The sequence below is a fragment of the Cavia porcellus genome, unplaced genomic scaffold (genome assembly GCF_034190915.1).
Source record: "Cavia porcellus strain 051 isolate PalLab524CR breed Dunkin Hartley unplaced genomic scaffold, mCavPor4.1 scaffold_24, whole genome shotgun sequence".
NCBI classification, from domain to species: Eukaryota; Metazoa; Chordata; class Mammalia; order Rodentia; family Caviidae; genus Cavia; species Cavia porcellus.
In genome coordinates this window covers 46,685,001-46,702,281 of record NW_026947507.1, presented here as the reverse complement: position 1 = coordinate 46,702,281, position 17,281 = coordinate 46,685,001, and the positions used below count along the sequence as shown (strand labels likewise).

The 17,281-nt window shown below is 46.7% G+C and overlaps 1 protein-coding gene across 2 annotated transcripts in view; it reads right to left on the bottom strand.

Annotated features, from left to right (window-relative positions):
• Positions 1–17,281, bottom strand: part of Csmd1 (CUB and Sushi multiple domains 1) — a 1,477,900-nt gene that overhangs the window by 255,505 nt on the left and 1,205,114 nt on the right. For both annotated transcript variants that reach the window (XM_063234987.1, XM_063234988.1), the window contains exons 13-17: positions 12,138–12,320; positions 10,810–11,136; positions 8,961–9,155; positions 7,244–7,382; positions 4,313–4,500 (exon numbers count right to left, since the gene is read on the bottom strand). In XM_063234987.1, coding sequence (XP_063091057.1) covers positions 4,313–4,500; positions 7,244–7,382; positions 8,961–9,155; positions 10,810–11,136; positions 12,138–12,320 — 1,032 coding nt within the window. The remainder of the gene's footprint in view (positions 1–4,312; positions 4,501–7,243; positions 7,383–8,960; positions 9,156–10,809; positions 11,137–12,137; positions 12,321–17,281) is intronic.

The following is a 17,281-nucleotide window of genomic DNA, read 5'->3' as shown; positions in this document are numbered from 1 at the left end:
CCTGAAGACAGGCACTCTGTCTGCGGAACCTACTCAGTGTCCCTCTGAGTTCCCTTAGGGCACTGTGTTCACCTCTGTCTCCACACAGACACCATAAGGAAAAGCAAGGGTCAACGGATTTCATTTTGCTTTTACTTTTTTTTTTTTTTTTTTTTTTTTTGTCTTTTTCCTTTTTATCGGTACCAGGGATCGAACTCACGACTGCCTGCTTGCAAGGCAGGCACTTATGCCGCTGAGCTAAATCCCCAGCCCCTTGCTTTTACTCTTGTGGTGCTGAAGGTAGAACCCAGGAACTTTATATATTTCATTTTGAGACAGGGTCTGCTAGCTTGCCAAGGCTGGGCTCAAATCTGTAACCCTCCTGTTTCAGCCTCCCAGAGGGCTAGTGAGAGGCCTGGTCCACTCACCGGGACAAGATATAATGCAAATCAGGAAGACATTTAGATTCTGTTCCAACTGTTTCTTAATTGAAACTTAAAGCCAATAAGAATTCTTCACGCAAATGATGTAAACATGCTTCTTTGCGTTTGACCTTTGTAAAACAAGAGACCATAAATGTGCTATTAGTGAACAGAGGAGGTGGATTACTTTGGCTGTGGCTCATGTATAGCTGCAGTAATGTGCATTTAATATAACTAAGTGGGCTTCTGTGGTATCTATCGATCTTAATAAAAGTCTAGTCCAAGAAAGGGGTGGACGTTTGCTGAGTGTCATTTATGGGACGCACTGTGGGGCTGTCACAGCCTCCAGGCCTCTGGTCTGGGCTCACAGCTCCCTCTGTAGGCAAGGAAGCAGGTGGGAGAAAACTGGTCAAGGCCAAGTATTCACTGAGGGCTAAAACCCACGTCCTTGAGAAGTTCTTGCCCCTCTCTTTCTGTGTATGCGCACACGTGCATGTATGCATGTGTGTGTGTTCCAGCTAACTCTGTTACATCCGTCATCACACTCTGCCCTTCTGGTCATAAACAGATTACTTCATCTCAGAAAAGTAACCTGTGTTCACGCGTTCACCCTCACATATTCACCTGCAAATACCTGCGTTCACCTATACCCTGTGTTTTTTAACACAACATTTGCATTAACTGCAATTATATATCATGATCAATCTTTCTTCAGTTACTATTTATGAATTTTTCTAAAATCCTTCCTAACTAATGCTCCATAACTAAATGGAAAACCTCACATTTGAGAATTCCATTTCTTTGTTTTGCAATTCCTTATAAAGTAGTAATTCAAAATCCACAAACAAAACAGTATTCTGGAAGGACCATGGGGTTACTGCAGTATGATCAGGCAGGTCCACAGGACGGAGAGGCCAGGAACAGACTGCCCTGGCTTTGGAGACTGTTCAGTGGTCCAGGGCTCAGCAAGGAGCGAAATCACAACTCAGTGAGCTGCAGGAGACCAGGACGCTGGCTCCTGCCTGACCTGACTCAATTGAGAAATACCTCTGCTCGGTGGGACTGCTCGCCACAGGGAAGCAGGTGGCTTACAGCATCACCCCAAGGAGCAGCCTTGAGCGTGGACACCTCTCCTGGGCTGCTTTGCGTAAGCACAGGAGAAAGTCCCAGGATTATCTGGGAACAAGGGGGAGGTCTGAATGGCTGCATGGCAAAGGCAGCTTTCCACTGTCACAGTCTAGGGTGAATCCTAAGGGATGAGTTATATTATTATTACTTTGTTTTTAAACATGCTGCTACAGATTGAATCCAGCGCCTTTGCACTGACTTGCATTGTCAGCACGTTTGTTTGTTTATTATTTAGACCTGGTGTTTGATTGAGTCATTTAGTTATCAGTCCTCTTGTCTCAGCCTCCTGGAGTGCTAGGATCATAAGCATACATCAATACATCCATGTCTATTATGTTTAAATGGCCTGTGGAATTTGCACTGAAGTCATTCCTGGGTCACAGGCAACCCTGTATTTGAGGTGGCACTGCTAGAACTATGGGATTAGAGGGCCTGCACATGGGCTTCAATGCATGCGCCCTCAGAGGGTAAGAGGTGCAGGGATGTACTTGGCCAGTCCCCTACCCTGCTCACCAGCCTCCTGTCTCTCTGGTCCTTGTCCCCACCTCCCTCTTCTGCCCATGTCCAGCATCCTGGACTGCCAGGTCAACTCAGGCCCACACTGGCTTCGTCCAGGTACCTGGGGCCTCAGGTGACCCCAGCACACTGGCTAAGGCTCCCTGAGTCCTCTCATCCAGAGCTGAGGCTCAGAATCTGCAGTTTCCTAAGACGCAGGGATGGCTGGAACCCTGTGATGTCCTCCCTCCAGTGGGTCAGGTGTCACAGTCTCTGGGTTCTGTGCTTGTCCTTCCTTCTCCTCAAATGCACCTTGGCTGTCAGTAAACAGCAGTGACTGCACCCACACGTGCTGCACCTTCATCTTGGATGTTTCTCTCAGTAGTTTCAATCTCTCCCAGAAGAAAGTACAGAAAATGCCCAGTGTTCTAGAGGGATCCCGAGAAGTTCACAGGAGGAAACTCTGGACATACCAGGTGTGATCGACAGATGGCGAATGCTTAAATTAAAGCTATTACAGTCTGAGATACATTGCCATCAAGTATTAACCTCCTTGGTAACCTTTTTCCCACTGAACGCACTTTGCCCATGTTCCTCACCACTTTCTGACGCAGCTCTGCAAGTCCACTTTCTTGTGTGTCTTTCTGAGAAGTGTGATCAACAACCTGGGGAACACTGCTGAGAAGTGGGGTCCACCTGACAGGCAGCCCATAAAAACAGGAAACTGTGTCCCCGTCCACCTTATTCACAGGATCTGTCATGTGTGACCTCTGGCTCTTCCCCAAAGTCAAAATGACCATGAAAAGTAAACATTTTGCAACAATGCAACAAAAGACTCAGGCAGAGGACTCCAGGGCAGCTGCAGGGACTCAGAGTGAAGGGAGAATCCTGAGGAGACTCCCAGCAATGTGGGCCTCACTTGTACCAGAGTCTAGGAGATGGACCAAGGAATTACAGTCTAAAAACAATAGGGGTGGGATGGGAAATAACAAAACTTTGCTATTAAGTGTTCACATGTTGTTCCAAAAGTAGGGATCATTTAAAGAGACATGAAGAAGGAATGAAACATAAAATTTTCTGGTTCTTAAATTTAAAAGAAAATATGGATATCTGAAGCATAATTAATAACTCCAAGCTTGGCCTGAGATTAATCTTAAGTCATTAATAACCAGTGTTCTGGCTACCAGGACAAGGGCACCAGAACCATGGTTTACCCTCAGCTCATATGTGCATGCACCTGGTCCACCTGTGTGTGATTCTCTGGTGTGGTTTCACAGCCTGCTGGCGGTTATGAGCTGGAAGGTGCTGGAGGAAGCTCAGGGAAAAGACTGGCTTGAATTTCAGGACGTGGTGAAAGGGACGGGGACATGGGGGAAGAAAGGTTTAAAGTCAAGGATGCTGGGTATGAACTCATTCATGCATTTATAAAACTGTGTATGTGTAGAATTATGGGTTAGAAATAATTTATCTTATTTATCTTGACATAAGTTTCTGAAAATGAATGACCCCCAAAATCCTGCCAAATCATGGCATCTTTCTTTGGGTTCCCATGGCAACTACTACTTTTTCTTCCTTGTCCTCTGAGAGGAGGGATTTTAGGAGGAAAGATGGTATCTACCATTATTTGTTCCATGTTTAAGTGACTGGTGTTAAATATGTCTAGCAGAGGGGAGGAGCAGTTCTCTACTAGACTCTAGAACTAGGTGTGCATCTGAACAACTATGAAGTGAGAAAGTCTTGCCCCTGTTATTTCAGAAACTAAGTCTAAGAGCCAGATTTTGACAGAAGGAATCAAAAATAGAAAGGAAGATTTAAAATTGGGCTACTGGGCTAATACATTTCAAAATGCACTCACAAAATGCTCTTAGCCATTGGTACATGGCTCTGGGTAGCTAGATTTTATTTCCATTACAGTCTGGGCTCTCTTCTGAGTGGGACCCCTTTACCTGAGCTAGGAGACTTCATACATGCTACCAACTTCCCAACTAAAATATCCCCTCTCACTGCCCAAGATAAATCCTTCCTGGCCAGTAGAGATCTTTTCTAAAAATAAGGACGTACAACTACTTTACATGGTAAGTATCTTACTATTTTACTTTATAATAGGCAATTCACAGGGATTTAAGGAGTTGAAGGAAAATAGCCCAAGATGCCCCACCAGAGAGCATCCTCAGCGCTGTCTGGACTGCAGGGCATGGTCAGGCAGGGTCAGCAGGCCCACCCAGCACCCAGCCACCCTCAGCCCTCAGCCAAGACCCCACGGTCCCTACCGTCAGGAGGGTGCTTACTCTCATAGTGGATGAGGAAGCCCACGCTGGCGCGGCTGCTGTCAGTGCTGAAAAGCAGGTACATGTAGTTGCCGGTACTGATGAGGAACTGGGGTGCCTGCGTGCCGTGGTACTCTCCGATCAGGGGCGAAGAGCTAGCGGGGCCGTCCCTGACCTCCAGGGTGTCGTAGTTGACTTCTGTCTGGAACCTGCAAAGGCACATGGTGTAAGGGAAGGCAGACTCGAGAGCCCCAGACACAATCCCCCAGGTAGGGCCTCACCCCCACAGATGTCCATGTGAACAGACTACTAACCCACACCCTGTTTGCACCTGGGGGCTGCTATCATAGAAGAATAGCATTCTGTTTTCTGGAAGAAACAGCACACCCCACATTTGTCCAGTTTGTCCAACACTATCTTACAACATCCGAGATCTTTACAAACAAAAATCTTTTTCAGCTCTCAAACAAAACATTATGAACCAGATTAGCTTTCTTCAGCAAAAAGATAATTAGTATCTGACTAGTTAATAACCCTCAATTAATGAGAAATCAATGATTATGTACTTTTGAGGTATTTTCCACAAACTCCTCTTAACCATGATCATGGACATCTTGAGATGGACGTACTGAAGGCGAAAGAGTTCTTACAGGAGAAAGAATTCAAAATAGACGAGGAGGATATTCACATATTTTTCCTGCAAATATCTGCAGCTCCTAAAGCTGCGTCAACTCTTTCAGGGCAGGAGAATGATGCTAAGCAAACCACCACTCAGACACTAGTGGATGCTTCCGTGATTGGAAAACCTTAGCACAGCTTCCAGAAAGTGCTGAACCTTCCTGTGCTCCCAGTGAGTTGGCCTGAGATGCTATCTGTGTAAAGTTACAGCTTCTAGATGCCTCTTTAGGGCAACAACAGAGCCCTGGGTGGTGCTGACATGATTTCCTAAGGGGCCCTCTCATCCTCCAAAAGCTAACCTGCTTTAGCTCTCTGGAAGCAGCTAAGGCCTTGGAAGCCTCTGACTCACTCGGTAACATTGTGCCAAAGACTTCCCAAGTTTGTTCCCTGCTCCCCACACCGCAAGATGGGGCCTGCTAACTGAGGGATGCAGAACTGGGGCTGGGAAGCAGTCCTGCCCTCCTGACACAGAAGTTCCACCATCAACAGAAGCAGCGTGAAACCCAAGGTGCTGCCTGTGGCTGCCATTAGCTCGTGTGCACTGCTCACCATGCACACACACACACACACACACACACACACACACACACACACAGAGCTAGGCGTTCCCACGATGAACGGCCTGGTGGCTGGACCACACTGCATCTCGGAGAGGAATCTAAGCCACTGTCCTGTGGCATGTGTGGACCAGAACAGTGCGTCGGCTAGTGAACCTAGTGTCCAGGAGGCCAAGTATTGGGCCAATATTGTCTTTAGCATGGGGATTAATCCTTTCTCTAATGGGTTCATGGTTTGTCATGTGTTTAAAATTGCACAAGTCTGAATAAAGATAAAAACCATGCATTTGACACATCCACCCTAAATGTTCCTCTTCAAGTGGCAGCTGTGCATCCAGCAGCTTGAGATTCCCCAGTGCCACCTCAGAAACAGAAAGCCCTAGGGGCTCTTCATGATGTGGCAGCTGGCACGGGGCAAGGCCCTCAGTCTGTGACAAACACACCCTTCCAGGGGCTTCGCCTACCCCTGAGCCCTGTGGACTCTGGGTCCTATTCCTCCTACTAAATGAGGACATGCAGAGAACAAAATCATCAACGCCCAGAATTTTGCAAACTACCACCCTGAAATTACACTCTGAAGACCAGATGGGCAAAAGTGACACGATTGTAGCTCTTCAGGCCACTGAGAATAGGTCGTGCCACAGGAGAATGTAAACTTACTGTGTTTGTGCAGTGATTTAATCATTCTGCTCCTCACCCAGTTTTAAACAGAGTTGACATCAACAGGAAACAATTTAGTTTACTGAATGTTGATAGACTTGGTTTTTTTCCCATTGGTAAATATTACTTTTAGGCATCCACTCTCGCTGTTTGGCTGAATTGTCACACTTGAGAATATTATCACCCCAGAGATAAGTAATAATAGCATGAATAATAATTCAAATAAAAAGTTACTAAGGATAACACAACTTCTCCTAAAAACGTATTTCTGCTCTGATGGCTATCACTGACTTTTAGGAAATTAATAAAGATCGACAAGGACGTGATAGACCAATGTTCACCTGCCCTGAGGTCAGATAATGTCCTGAATGAGAGCTGGCTGAGGAGAAGGCTCTCTTTAGAAAAGCTTGATGTGCTTCTGAAATTAGAGTTTGCGCCTTCAACTGCAGATGCTGCTTTAGGTTTTAAATCACATGGTTTGTTTCAAACCATGTTTAGTTTTTCATCAAGGAACTGATTTCAAAGTTAACCCAAAGGGGAAAACATCTCCTCACGCAGAGCTCAGACAGGTCACTCATCCTACAGGTTGTTACAGCCCTGCCAAGGAGCTAAGCCATGGTGGCCACAGCTGCACCACCCCGGGAAACTTAGCCAAGGAACCCATTGCATCTGCTACCTGCTGCCTCCAGGGCCCCAGGGCCTGCCACCCCCACCGGAAGGACTTTCCTGTGCTGCCACGGAGGGCAGGGATGGGACTGAGGGAAAGAGCTCTTCCCTGGGCCATCGGGCACTGAGCAGACAGAACGAAGTCCACTGCAGGCCCCAAGTCCAGAGGACCAGCTGGGGATGAGGTCGCCCAGGACCCCTTTCCCCCAGTGCAGGGACAGAAAGCCAGCTGTGGGCCAGAGCCACCCCAGGACAGGACTATCCGTGCAGAACCGCTCCTCCCCCATGCAGAGGTCCTCTGGATCCTTCTACACAAAAGAGATCCATTTGCTGAAAAGACAGACAGATGGGGTACTCAGGTGTGAACAGGAGAAGAAATGTTTTATCTCACCTGTCGAAGGTTATTTTGATGGAATGTCCAGGTTTTGCTTCAATGATCCATTCACAGTTCAAAGAATCTTTGTAATAGCCTGGCCATCCGGGAGGCAAAATGACCCCACTGGAGGCTGTCAGATGTCCGCCGCAGGGGGCTGTGGGGAAACACCCAGCAAGGAAAGGAGCAGTCAGATGGGCGCCCCCTCGCGGCACCCCACAGGCTTCATCCTCTGTGGGCTTTCCTAGCTCTGAGGTTCTGGCAGTGGGAGACTCAGGACGCCCTGTGCACCTCTAGGCGACTGTGTCCCTGTCTCCTCTCTGTTCTTCAGCTTCTCTCAAGTATTCCCTGTGGTACTTCCTTACATTTACCACTTTTTATTTGGGTCATTTTCTTGTATTTAAGATTTTTACTACAAGATTGCCAGTTTTGAAGATACATCTGTGCCGTTGTTTCTTCCTCACAGAGAATTTTTTATTGTTAAAGCTGTCAGAGAGCTGGATAGCAGAGGGGAACAGGTAGAGTTGGGAGGAGAGGGGGTGAGGAGAAGAGGAGAGGGTGAGGGCATTTCCTAACAGCTAACGTGAGACCTGGTTTATATCCCTGGCTCTTCCAAAGGTCTTTCCTGCACAGGCAGCACTCAGGCATTGTCCTACAGCTCGGGATGCTCTGTGAACAGCCTGCCACTGGCAAGGGCACAGTGACAGGAGGAGAGCAGAGGATGTTTACTGAAAGCATGTTTCTCATGAAGCCGCTCAGGCTGCAGTCAGCAGTGGTGTGCCTGGCTAGAGCGCTGTGTACAGACAAGGTTAAGCGGGCACCACTATTCGCCTTGTACCTGAGCTTAGCTTGGGTGTATATTTACTTAGCACAGAGCATTAAACATGGCCCACTTATTAATATTTCATAAAATGTAGAAGTGCAAATTATACAGTTAAAACACATAGTTAACCTAGGTAAAAACAACTGCCACTCTGATTGGCTTCCCCTTCTTCATGTCAGTTTTATACCCACAGCAGTGCTGACTGCCACCACTGGCTATGAGGATTTAGGAAAGTGAGCAGGACACCTTTCTGTCCATGTGCACTGGCAGCTGAGGCAGAGACGGCCTCTCTAGATGCATTTCCCTGAAAGGACGGTGCAGGACTTGAGGATCAGCCAGGGGCAGGCTGGGGCTTGGCAGTGCCCAGGTTCAACATCTCTGCACTGAGGTCCTGGCTGCGCTTGGGACCACTTGGAAATCCTGGGTGTGGTGTGGACACAGCCAAACATTCCCCAAAGGAGAGTAATTCTCAATTTGCACATTTCTTTTCCACTACTCATTAAAAAGAAACATGTTGACTTTAGACAACTGAGAAAATAGAAATAAACTAAAGGGGAACAATTTCCCCAATAACATGATTCACATTTTGGTATGAATGTTCCTTTCAGGTTTCTTAAGTTGTTACCCTAAGATACTAATGTGTGTGTGTGCTCCTTACACCTGCCTCGTGCCATCCACGCCCCTGCGTGATGACGCTTTGCGAGCACTGCAGTTCCTTATCTATTCTGCAGCTCACTCTTCAGAGTCACTGGAGGAACCTGCCCAGCCCCTGCCCTCACCCCTGCAGGAATAAACGTCTCTTGTTGAGGCCCTTTTGCCATTCCTGTGGAAGCCTAGAGATTAGCACATGACATGCTTGTCTGTAGGTACATGAAGGGCTGTGGTGGAGAGGACCACAAAGGCCAGGCCCACCTTCACAGCGTGGCACAGTGGAGCTCCACACCACATTCCCATCCTGCAAGATGCAGGTGATCGACTCTGACCCCTGGGTCTTCACAAATCCATCTTCACAGTGGAAGGAAACAGAGCTCCCAAGTAGGAACCTGTCACCAAAACGCCGCCCATTTATAGGGATGCCTGGGTCATGGCATTCGTTTTGCCCAAATGCTGAAAAGGAAAAGGGAAAAACTGTTAGAGGCAGATAATCTATTACCCGCATTGAAAAGAAAGGAATGGAAAGTACTAACATAGCCTTTAGTTCTCCAAATTTCAGTTACTATCATTCATAGACAAACACATTTTTATCAGTCTATCCTATCCTATCCATGGGGGGAGATGGCACTGACAGCCGTAGTTTACACAGCTCTTTACATTCCACCCGCTGGGGATGGATGTGGGATGAGGTACATCTGGGTGGGCTGCAGCCCTGGCCCTTAGGCTCATGATCTGATGCTAGAAGCTTCCTGATCTTTATTAATGGAGTGAGGAATAGTAAGCCTATCACCCTGAGTCACTTTATCACCACATGAAATACCTGTTAGCAAATTCTAAGCACAGTACTTTTGTGGCTGGGTTTGGATGTCCCCCCAAAGCATCATGCAGTCATGGAGTCAAGCTTCTAAAGTTTGTGATTGACTCATGGTCCAGTCTGGGACTGCGGGTGTGAGTGCCACACCTCATGGTAGGTGTGGCCTACACACAGTATAAGGGACAGAAAGAGACTTCTCGGCTTGCTCTTCCCTTTTTGCTCTGGCTGATTTTGCTGTCTTCTGCTGACTTGAAATGTTGCTTCTGCCATATACCATTCTGCCTCGGAGCCAGCTGAGTATGGACTGAAATCACCACAAACTGAGCTAAATAAAACTGTCCTTCCCTAATTTTGGGCATCATGTATTTTGTCCCAGCAACAATAGAAAAGTAACTAAGATAAATACTTAGGGGAGAAGTAGATAAATGATAAATTAATACTAATTATATTAGTACAACTTACATTAGTAGTATTTATATGCTATTATCTTGCATCATAACCTTTAATTGTATTTAAATACATTTTCCTATACAACATCCATTTGAACAATGAAGAAATTAAGGCAAAGAGAAGTTATGTCTCTTCTCAAAATTCATCAGTATCTCTAAGAGCTGGTATTTGGATTATTGGTCCTTGACATCTAACACCTCAGGGCTTTTTCCCTACATTACATATACATAGATAGAAGGGTGAAGGAAAGAAAGAAGACAGGTGGAAGAATGAATGGATGGGCAGGTGTCTGCAGAGATGGATGGATAGATGATGAGGAAGAAGACTGCACAGATGGATGGATGAGGAGAGGTAGAGGGGAGGACGGGTGGCTGAATGGGCAAGTGTTGGGTGGCAGGATGGAAGGAAGAAAGGACAGATAGATGGAAAACCAGAGGAAAAGATAAGACATATGCAGTTCCTAAATACTGAGATGTACAAGCCCCTAGCGTGACACGTAATCAAGACAGATAAAAATGCAAGTTCCACTATTATATTCTTACTCTTCTTCATGGCAATTTTGTACCCAAGGCAGGTACTAACAGACCATGAACTTGCCTTAAGGATTTATGAAAGCAAGTAGGACACCTTTCAGTTGCTCAGCACTGGTGCATGAACACACACATGCACATACATGCACACACATGCACGCGTGCACACACACACACACACACACACACACACACACACACACTTTGTTATCCAGATGGTTATCCACATAATGCTCTATAGGTCTGCTACTCTTATCCCATCGATAATGCTCACACAACCCCTGAGCCCTGAACTCCACGTGTGGCCACGTACTGGTGTAGGTGATGTTGAACCCTCTGCCGGTGGTGGAGTGGTCGGACTGGAACTCCAGGCGCACTATATGCCCACTGCTGGCCAGCTGGGCAGGCACTTCGTTACCAGAAAAGGTGCCAAGGACAGTTACATCAGAAATGCCATCATCTTTGACTGCAAGGAAGTCAAACTGAGGTTCCACATCGAAATCATTGAAGATGAGGTGGATTCTGCTCCCCGGCTCTGAGATAATCAGCCACACACAGTTCATGTTGTTGCCGTACTCCTCAGGGTAATTGGGCGAGAGAATGATGCCAGAGGATGCCGTGAAGTTGAAGAAGCAGGAGACTGCGGAGACACAGAAATACCATCACCCAGCTTGGCATCCAGGGCGTTGCCATGGGGGGAGGACCGAGAACAGGGTGGGGGCCGCTCGGAGGGGTCATCCAGGAATGGGGCTCTCCTCCCCCACTCCATTGTCCAGTGTGGCACAACCAGAGCCTCCTCGTACTTGGGCATGGGTTTTGATTTTTTTTTTAATTACCCTAACAAATTGTTTAAAAATGTGTGCTGATTATGATGACCTCCAGTTACTATTTCTTGCCTCCAGAGGGTACTGATCATATGATCATGCATTTCTGAGTCGCAGGAACAATTGTCCTGCTCTTCTCTGGCCACTTATTACCTTATATTTTCCTTTAATGTGCATTTTTCAAATTATTTATATTTCCTATTTAGAAGGAAAACTAAAAAAAAAATACATAGCAGGAAAAATCAGAAAATGTGCAAGTTGAGTAACTTACAAATCTGTTGGAAATTTTACTTTTAAGAATACACACTTTAGAAAATACACACATGTATTTTGTTTTGCAAGGAACAAATACGCAAAGTATATTTAGAGTGTGATTTTGTACCTTACGGCACATGTTTACACATATGCTTTCTAGTCATTGCTATATTTATTTTAAAAATTTTAAAGAGTCTTTGTAAACTGGCTGTAAAATCTTCCCTCTGTTTAAAACACTACACTCAAGAGAGAGAAAGTTTATTCCAAACTCTGAACACTGTTGGCCTCCAGGCTCATGGGCAGGACCCACTGGGGTTGAAGCAGTGCAGGGCAGCAGGCGGTCACAGTGTCTCCAAGACCCTGTGAGTGTCTGCCCAGGACGTTTGTCCGAGGCTCGTGCAGAGCGAGTGGCCTGTGTGATGTCCTTCCTAACAGCCCTTTCAGCTGCCTCTGTCACAGACAGGAGCAAGGCTGAGGGGAGAATGCAGGTGGGAGGACTGAGGTCGCCTGGCCTGGCTAGGAGACACATCCTTCCGCTGTTCCGGGCGGGCAGGGCACTCACACACACAGCTGGGCTTGTTGCCTGACCACTGGTTATTCTGCTGGCAGGTGATGACCCTCTCGCCCACCAGCTCGAAAGCTGCCTGGCATTCGAAAGTGAGTGTGTCCCCGTGGAGGAAGCTGCTGCCAGTCCGCTTCCCATAGGCAGGGACTCCGGGGTCACCGCAGCCACCCTTTTCGATTTCTGAAAATGGGAAAAAAACAAATGGGCCATTAAACATATGCACAATGGACACTGTTAGCTCCACGGGTTCACACATTCTTCCTCGTAGTCTGATCACCGGTTACATCAATGGTTTCAAAAGACACTCAGTTTAAGCAACATTTAATTACAAAAGCCAGGAGGAAATTGTAGTTTGAACTAAGAGAAAGATATTTGATTTATTTAATCAAACAAAGGCTCCACTTGGCAACACAGACACGCTGAGAACACAAGTGGTGGGATTAAAAGACCCATCCCCTCCACTTTTCGAGACTTTCTCTGCCACGGCTGCCACTAAGACCACAACACAGATTCTGTTTTAGTCTGCGTGCTTTTCACTATAAACAATACAAGTTATACTTTTCCTCCTCCACTTTTAATTTCTATTTTATTAGTACCTGTTGGCAGTACATGATTATATTTATTGTGGGGAGTTGGTACATGAACATGATTCAAAATATGTAAGTCAGAATAATCTATGTGAAGATGTGTAAATATGCTTTGGTCTTCAAATAAAAAGAAAATATGCAAAAATAAACCCCTTTCTTTTAAACATCACTGTTACGAAATATGGATGCAAAGGCACCACTTATATGCGTGCTGCAAACTCATTTCTGTCTCACGTTTTAGTAACAAAGAACAGGTTCACTAAAATATGTTATTTGTTTACTCATTCAAAAAATTATTTTGCTCAGCTGCATGTAGGCTTTCTCAGGTAATGGGGTTTGTGAGTAAAGGGGGCACAACTTTGCTCTCACTGGGGTCAAATTCCACAGAGGGATATAAAGAAATTAGACAATGGACCCGATTTGGACACCGACAGAAAGCAGTTAGGGCAGTAGAGGAAGCCAGAGAGACATCATGGGCTCCCTGTGGGATGGTACCGAGACCAGCAGGTGTGTGGTTCACATAGGTGTCTCAGCCAGTCGGGGAAGTGTGAAACATTGCTCAATATTGATAGTGACACTTCACTTGGGATACTTCACTTTTGGCCTAAAATTGCCCCCAAAATTTCAATGAGAAAATATATACAGATTTCAGAAATCCCACTTGGGAGTCCTGGGACCCTCAGCTGGAATGTCTGTCTCCATCATCTGCTCTGAAAGAGGGGAGTGAGACAATCACTCAGACAGGCCGACACTGGTCCGGCAGCAGCACCCCCTACCCATGATTGCCCGATGTGAGCTGCCCCACCGACCGTGACGTGCTTTCTTGGAAACAGACTGCAGAGCTTGTAAGCAGTTAAAGGGTTGAAGTCCTTAGAGGAAGCAGCCTGTCAGAACATCCTCTCTAGAAGATCCACATAGGAGATCTGAGAACAAAAGGCCTAGAGGAAATGCTGGGTTGCAGTTCCTTCCTCTCCCTTATTCTGATGCTGCCTTTTAGGCAACTGTAAATATTTAAATGCCAGTCCACAGGGGCCTCCCTGTAGGCCCTGCTGAAGTGCTTCATCACCGATCAGCTGTAGAACTTTCAAAGATAGCTCTCATTTTCACTTTGCAAATTAATTTTGTGAGTTTTATGAAGCATTTATTTTGAATACTTTTACAGTTCACTTATCCATATGCTCTATTTGCATGATGTGTTATATATATATATATATATATATATATATATAGCATTCATCTCTAATACAACTTATTTTTATTTGATGCTTTATACTCTGTCCTATAAATGCTTATACAATAAAAGAGTAATTAGACTCACTATTTGGTCTTTTAATATAGCTGGTTATGCAGTTTTAGAACATGAGTTAATCCTATTAAAAAACTTAAGATAGACCATATGAGCTTGTAGAATGAGCACTTGGCATTTTTTTTTAATGCACAAAGGACAATTTCACTGTAATAAATCTAACCCTCTCCATACACCACACGGCCCTTTTCACTGTGTGTGCCTCCCTGGGGGTGGGGTGGTCTCTGCCCGCTGAGAGCTGCACTGTGACTCCTCCTGCTGTGCCATCCTGGCCCCGTGGGGACCCCAACAAGCAGCTCCAGAGGCTCTCATGGATGGAGGCTACTTGAGTAATGCCCAGGCTTCTTTGACTCCTTTGCACAGCTAAGTTTTCTGGCTTCATGTTGCTTGCTCTAATGTGCTTACACATGTTTGCACACTGGGCCCTCTGTGGTTTTGTCTCTCATTTCTTGATCTTCCACCTGATCCTCCAGAATGTTGCCCCCTGGAAGTTGCTCCCACCCGTGCTCCCGCAAGTCGACCCCCTTGGCAGGTGCCTCTTGAAGACAAGTCAAAGCAATGAACGTGCATTTTCCATGCTTCTCATATCTGCCACTTCCCCTTCTGTCCCTCTACCTGAGGTCTTCCAGCCTTCTCACATGGGAGCCCGATGTCCCCTGTATTTCATGCTGTGCTGTTGCCTCTCGCTCTGTTATCTGCCTGTTAGCTGAGACACCACTTCCCTGGCTTTTCAGGACACATCCCTCTGCATTAAAGTCTGCAGATCTTCAGAGTCAAGGTTTTTTTTTTTTTTTTTTTTTTTTTTTTTCTCTGCTTTCTTCTCTAGTGTTAACGGGCAGTTTCTTCACAAAGGCTTCAGAAGGAATCCGATTCTGATGGATTTCAGCTGGGATCCTGTCTTTCTTCTGCACAGCATGGTAAGGCTTCCCAAGCGGTGACTGAGCCACACCTTCTCTGAAGCCAGCACTCTGCACACAGTGGACATGGGTGTGGCTATTTAAAGAGCCCTTCTGTGATGTCTGATGTCTGGCCACGTGGGCACGTGTGGATTCCAGCTGGTGTGCAGGTTGCACTCTCACCCTACAGAGTTTCCAGCCATCATGGAAGTTTATAGGCCGTGACAAACAAATATTTGTGAACAACACTAGTTTGTTCTAGCTATAGGGTCTAAGAAATAACCCCATAGAACAAGCCTCTGCCTTGGAGGAGCTTGTGGATCAGCACAGGCAGTAAAAAATTTACAAGAACCCTGACAGATGGTCAACGATGTTTCAAAGGGCAAGACAGTGGGCTTTTAGAGAGCAGAGCATGCCGGGGACCTCAATTTGGGAGGGATAGCCTCGGGAAGTCTCCAAGAAGTCCGCAGCTCGCCAGGGGTGTGAATGGAGAGGATGACAGCCATGCACACAAGAGTGAAGAGCATTCCATTGGCAGCAAACTCAAGCAGCAAAAACAGGTAGGTGTGTGTGAGGAACAGCCACGGCAGACTGAGAAATGGCAAGAAGACCCAGGGTGGCCACCATCCTGGGACCCAGGGCCAGACAGGAGGATTGAGACTCCAGGGCCCAGGCTCTGCAGAACATGGTGACCACTGGGCTTCATTTTTCTCTCGGGCTTCATAATTGTGTGCACTGTAACTGCTGTATGAACCAGACAAACTGCCAGTATTTCCCCACTTAATATAATGCCACGATAGAAAAAGGGAAGGAAAGTATAGATCATTAAAATAAAATGAACATGCTTCTGTGAATCTTAGCTTCTGTATTGTGAGGAACTTCAATTGTAAGCAGGTTATCAAAGACTTACTCCGTCAGCTCCTTGGTATGAACCTTTCAGGTGTGTGTTTCAGTAGAGCGGGGACCAGAGGCCCCAGAACCTAGGGTAAAGTCCTGGCTTATTCATGCATTAATGATGAAACCCAGCATATTTCTCTCCCATCTTCTCCCCCTGAAGGAGCCCCTCATTGCAAGAGCACGAGGACCTATGGAGAAGTCTCTGTCCTCATAACTTGAACCCATAATGATGCACTCTCATGAGGCCCACGGTGAGACATGGAAGAAAGGAAATGAATAGCAAGCACAAGCCAAAGTATGCAGCTGAAGGGACACTGTAGAGAATTTCCGCATAGTCTTGTCTAGCTCAGAGCACTCATCCTGTAGATAATAGAAAAATGTTGCACTGGAGAAACAGCAGTCACAGACCTCACAGCTGGTCATGGATTCTAGAAGCCACTGTGCAGACAATGTGCATGGCAACGGGGATGGGGCACCACCTCAAGAGTGGCCCCAGGGCCAGACTGTGGGCTCAGTGGCAGTGGCTTGTTGAGGAAGTCTCTCCTCAGGACCCTTCTGTGCATTTCTGGTTTTCATTTACATCCTCTGAGTGAACACCCAGCACCCCTATGAAGGAAGCAGCTCTTCCACATTGGTGCCAATGACCATGGTGCTGGGTGCCACTGTCATCCGCAAGATTACCCTGGCAGAAGAAGACATCTGACAGTTTCTGAGATGCCTCTGCCCTGGGCTGCTTTTCCTTTGGATTAGGAACTTGGGGTAAGATTTTAACCACGTGCTTTAAAATGTTTTTATTTCCAACAAACTTGAACAGACTCCTCTGCAGCTGTGGCTTCTGACCTCTGTCTAGATGCATGGATTCCACCTTGGCACGCAGAAGTCTGGGGTGTCAGGCCTGAGCACGCAGTGACCTAGGGTCTCCCCTGTCTAAGGAGGGGTGAGACTCAGCAATCACCATAAGGTGGTGATTTGAAGGGTGCTAAAGAGAAGAGGGAATAAACACCTGGAAACAGCACAGCACTTGCTGCCCACCAAGAGTGGTCCCAGAGCCTGGAGGAGGGGAACTGCGCCTCCAGGGAGAGGAGACCTTGGGCTCCCAGAGTGCCCCCACTGTGCAGAATGGGGTGTGAGCTGGGGCACTCCAGGCGGAGCCCTGACAGTGAGCACCACGATCTAGCCATCTCCCACCTTTGCCTAGATCAGGTGAACACCAGAATCCAGACAAAGAGAAATTCTAGCTGGGGATGGGGGAAGTGAACAAGACTGATCCAGACTGGGTACCCCGCTGTGGGGACAGATGCTTAACACACTTCTAATCCACGTGGCACCGAAGGCGAAGCTGAGAACTCTTCCAATTATGAGCCGTGAACTGAGTGAAAGCAGAGACTCATGCAAATCCGAGACACCAATGCAAATTTATTATACATTTCCACTCCACAGTACTCACGTAGGAAT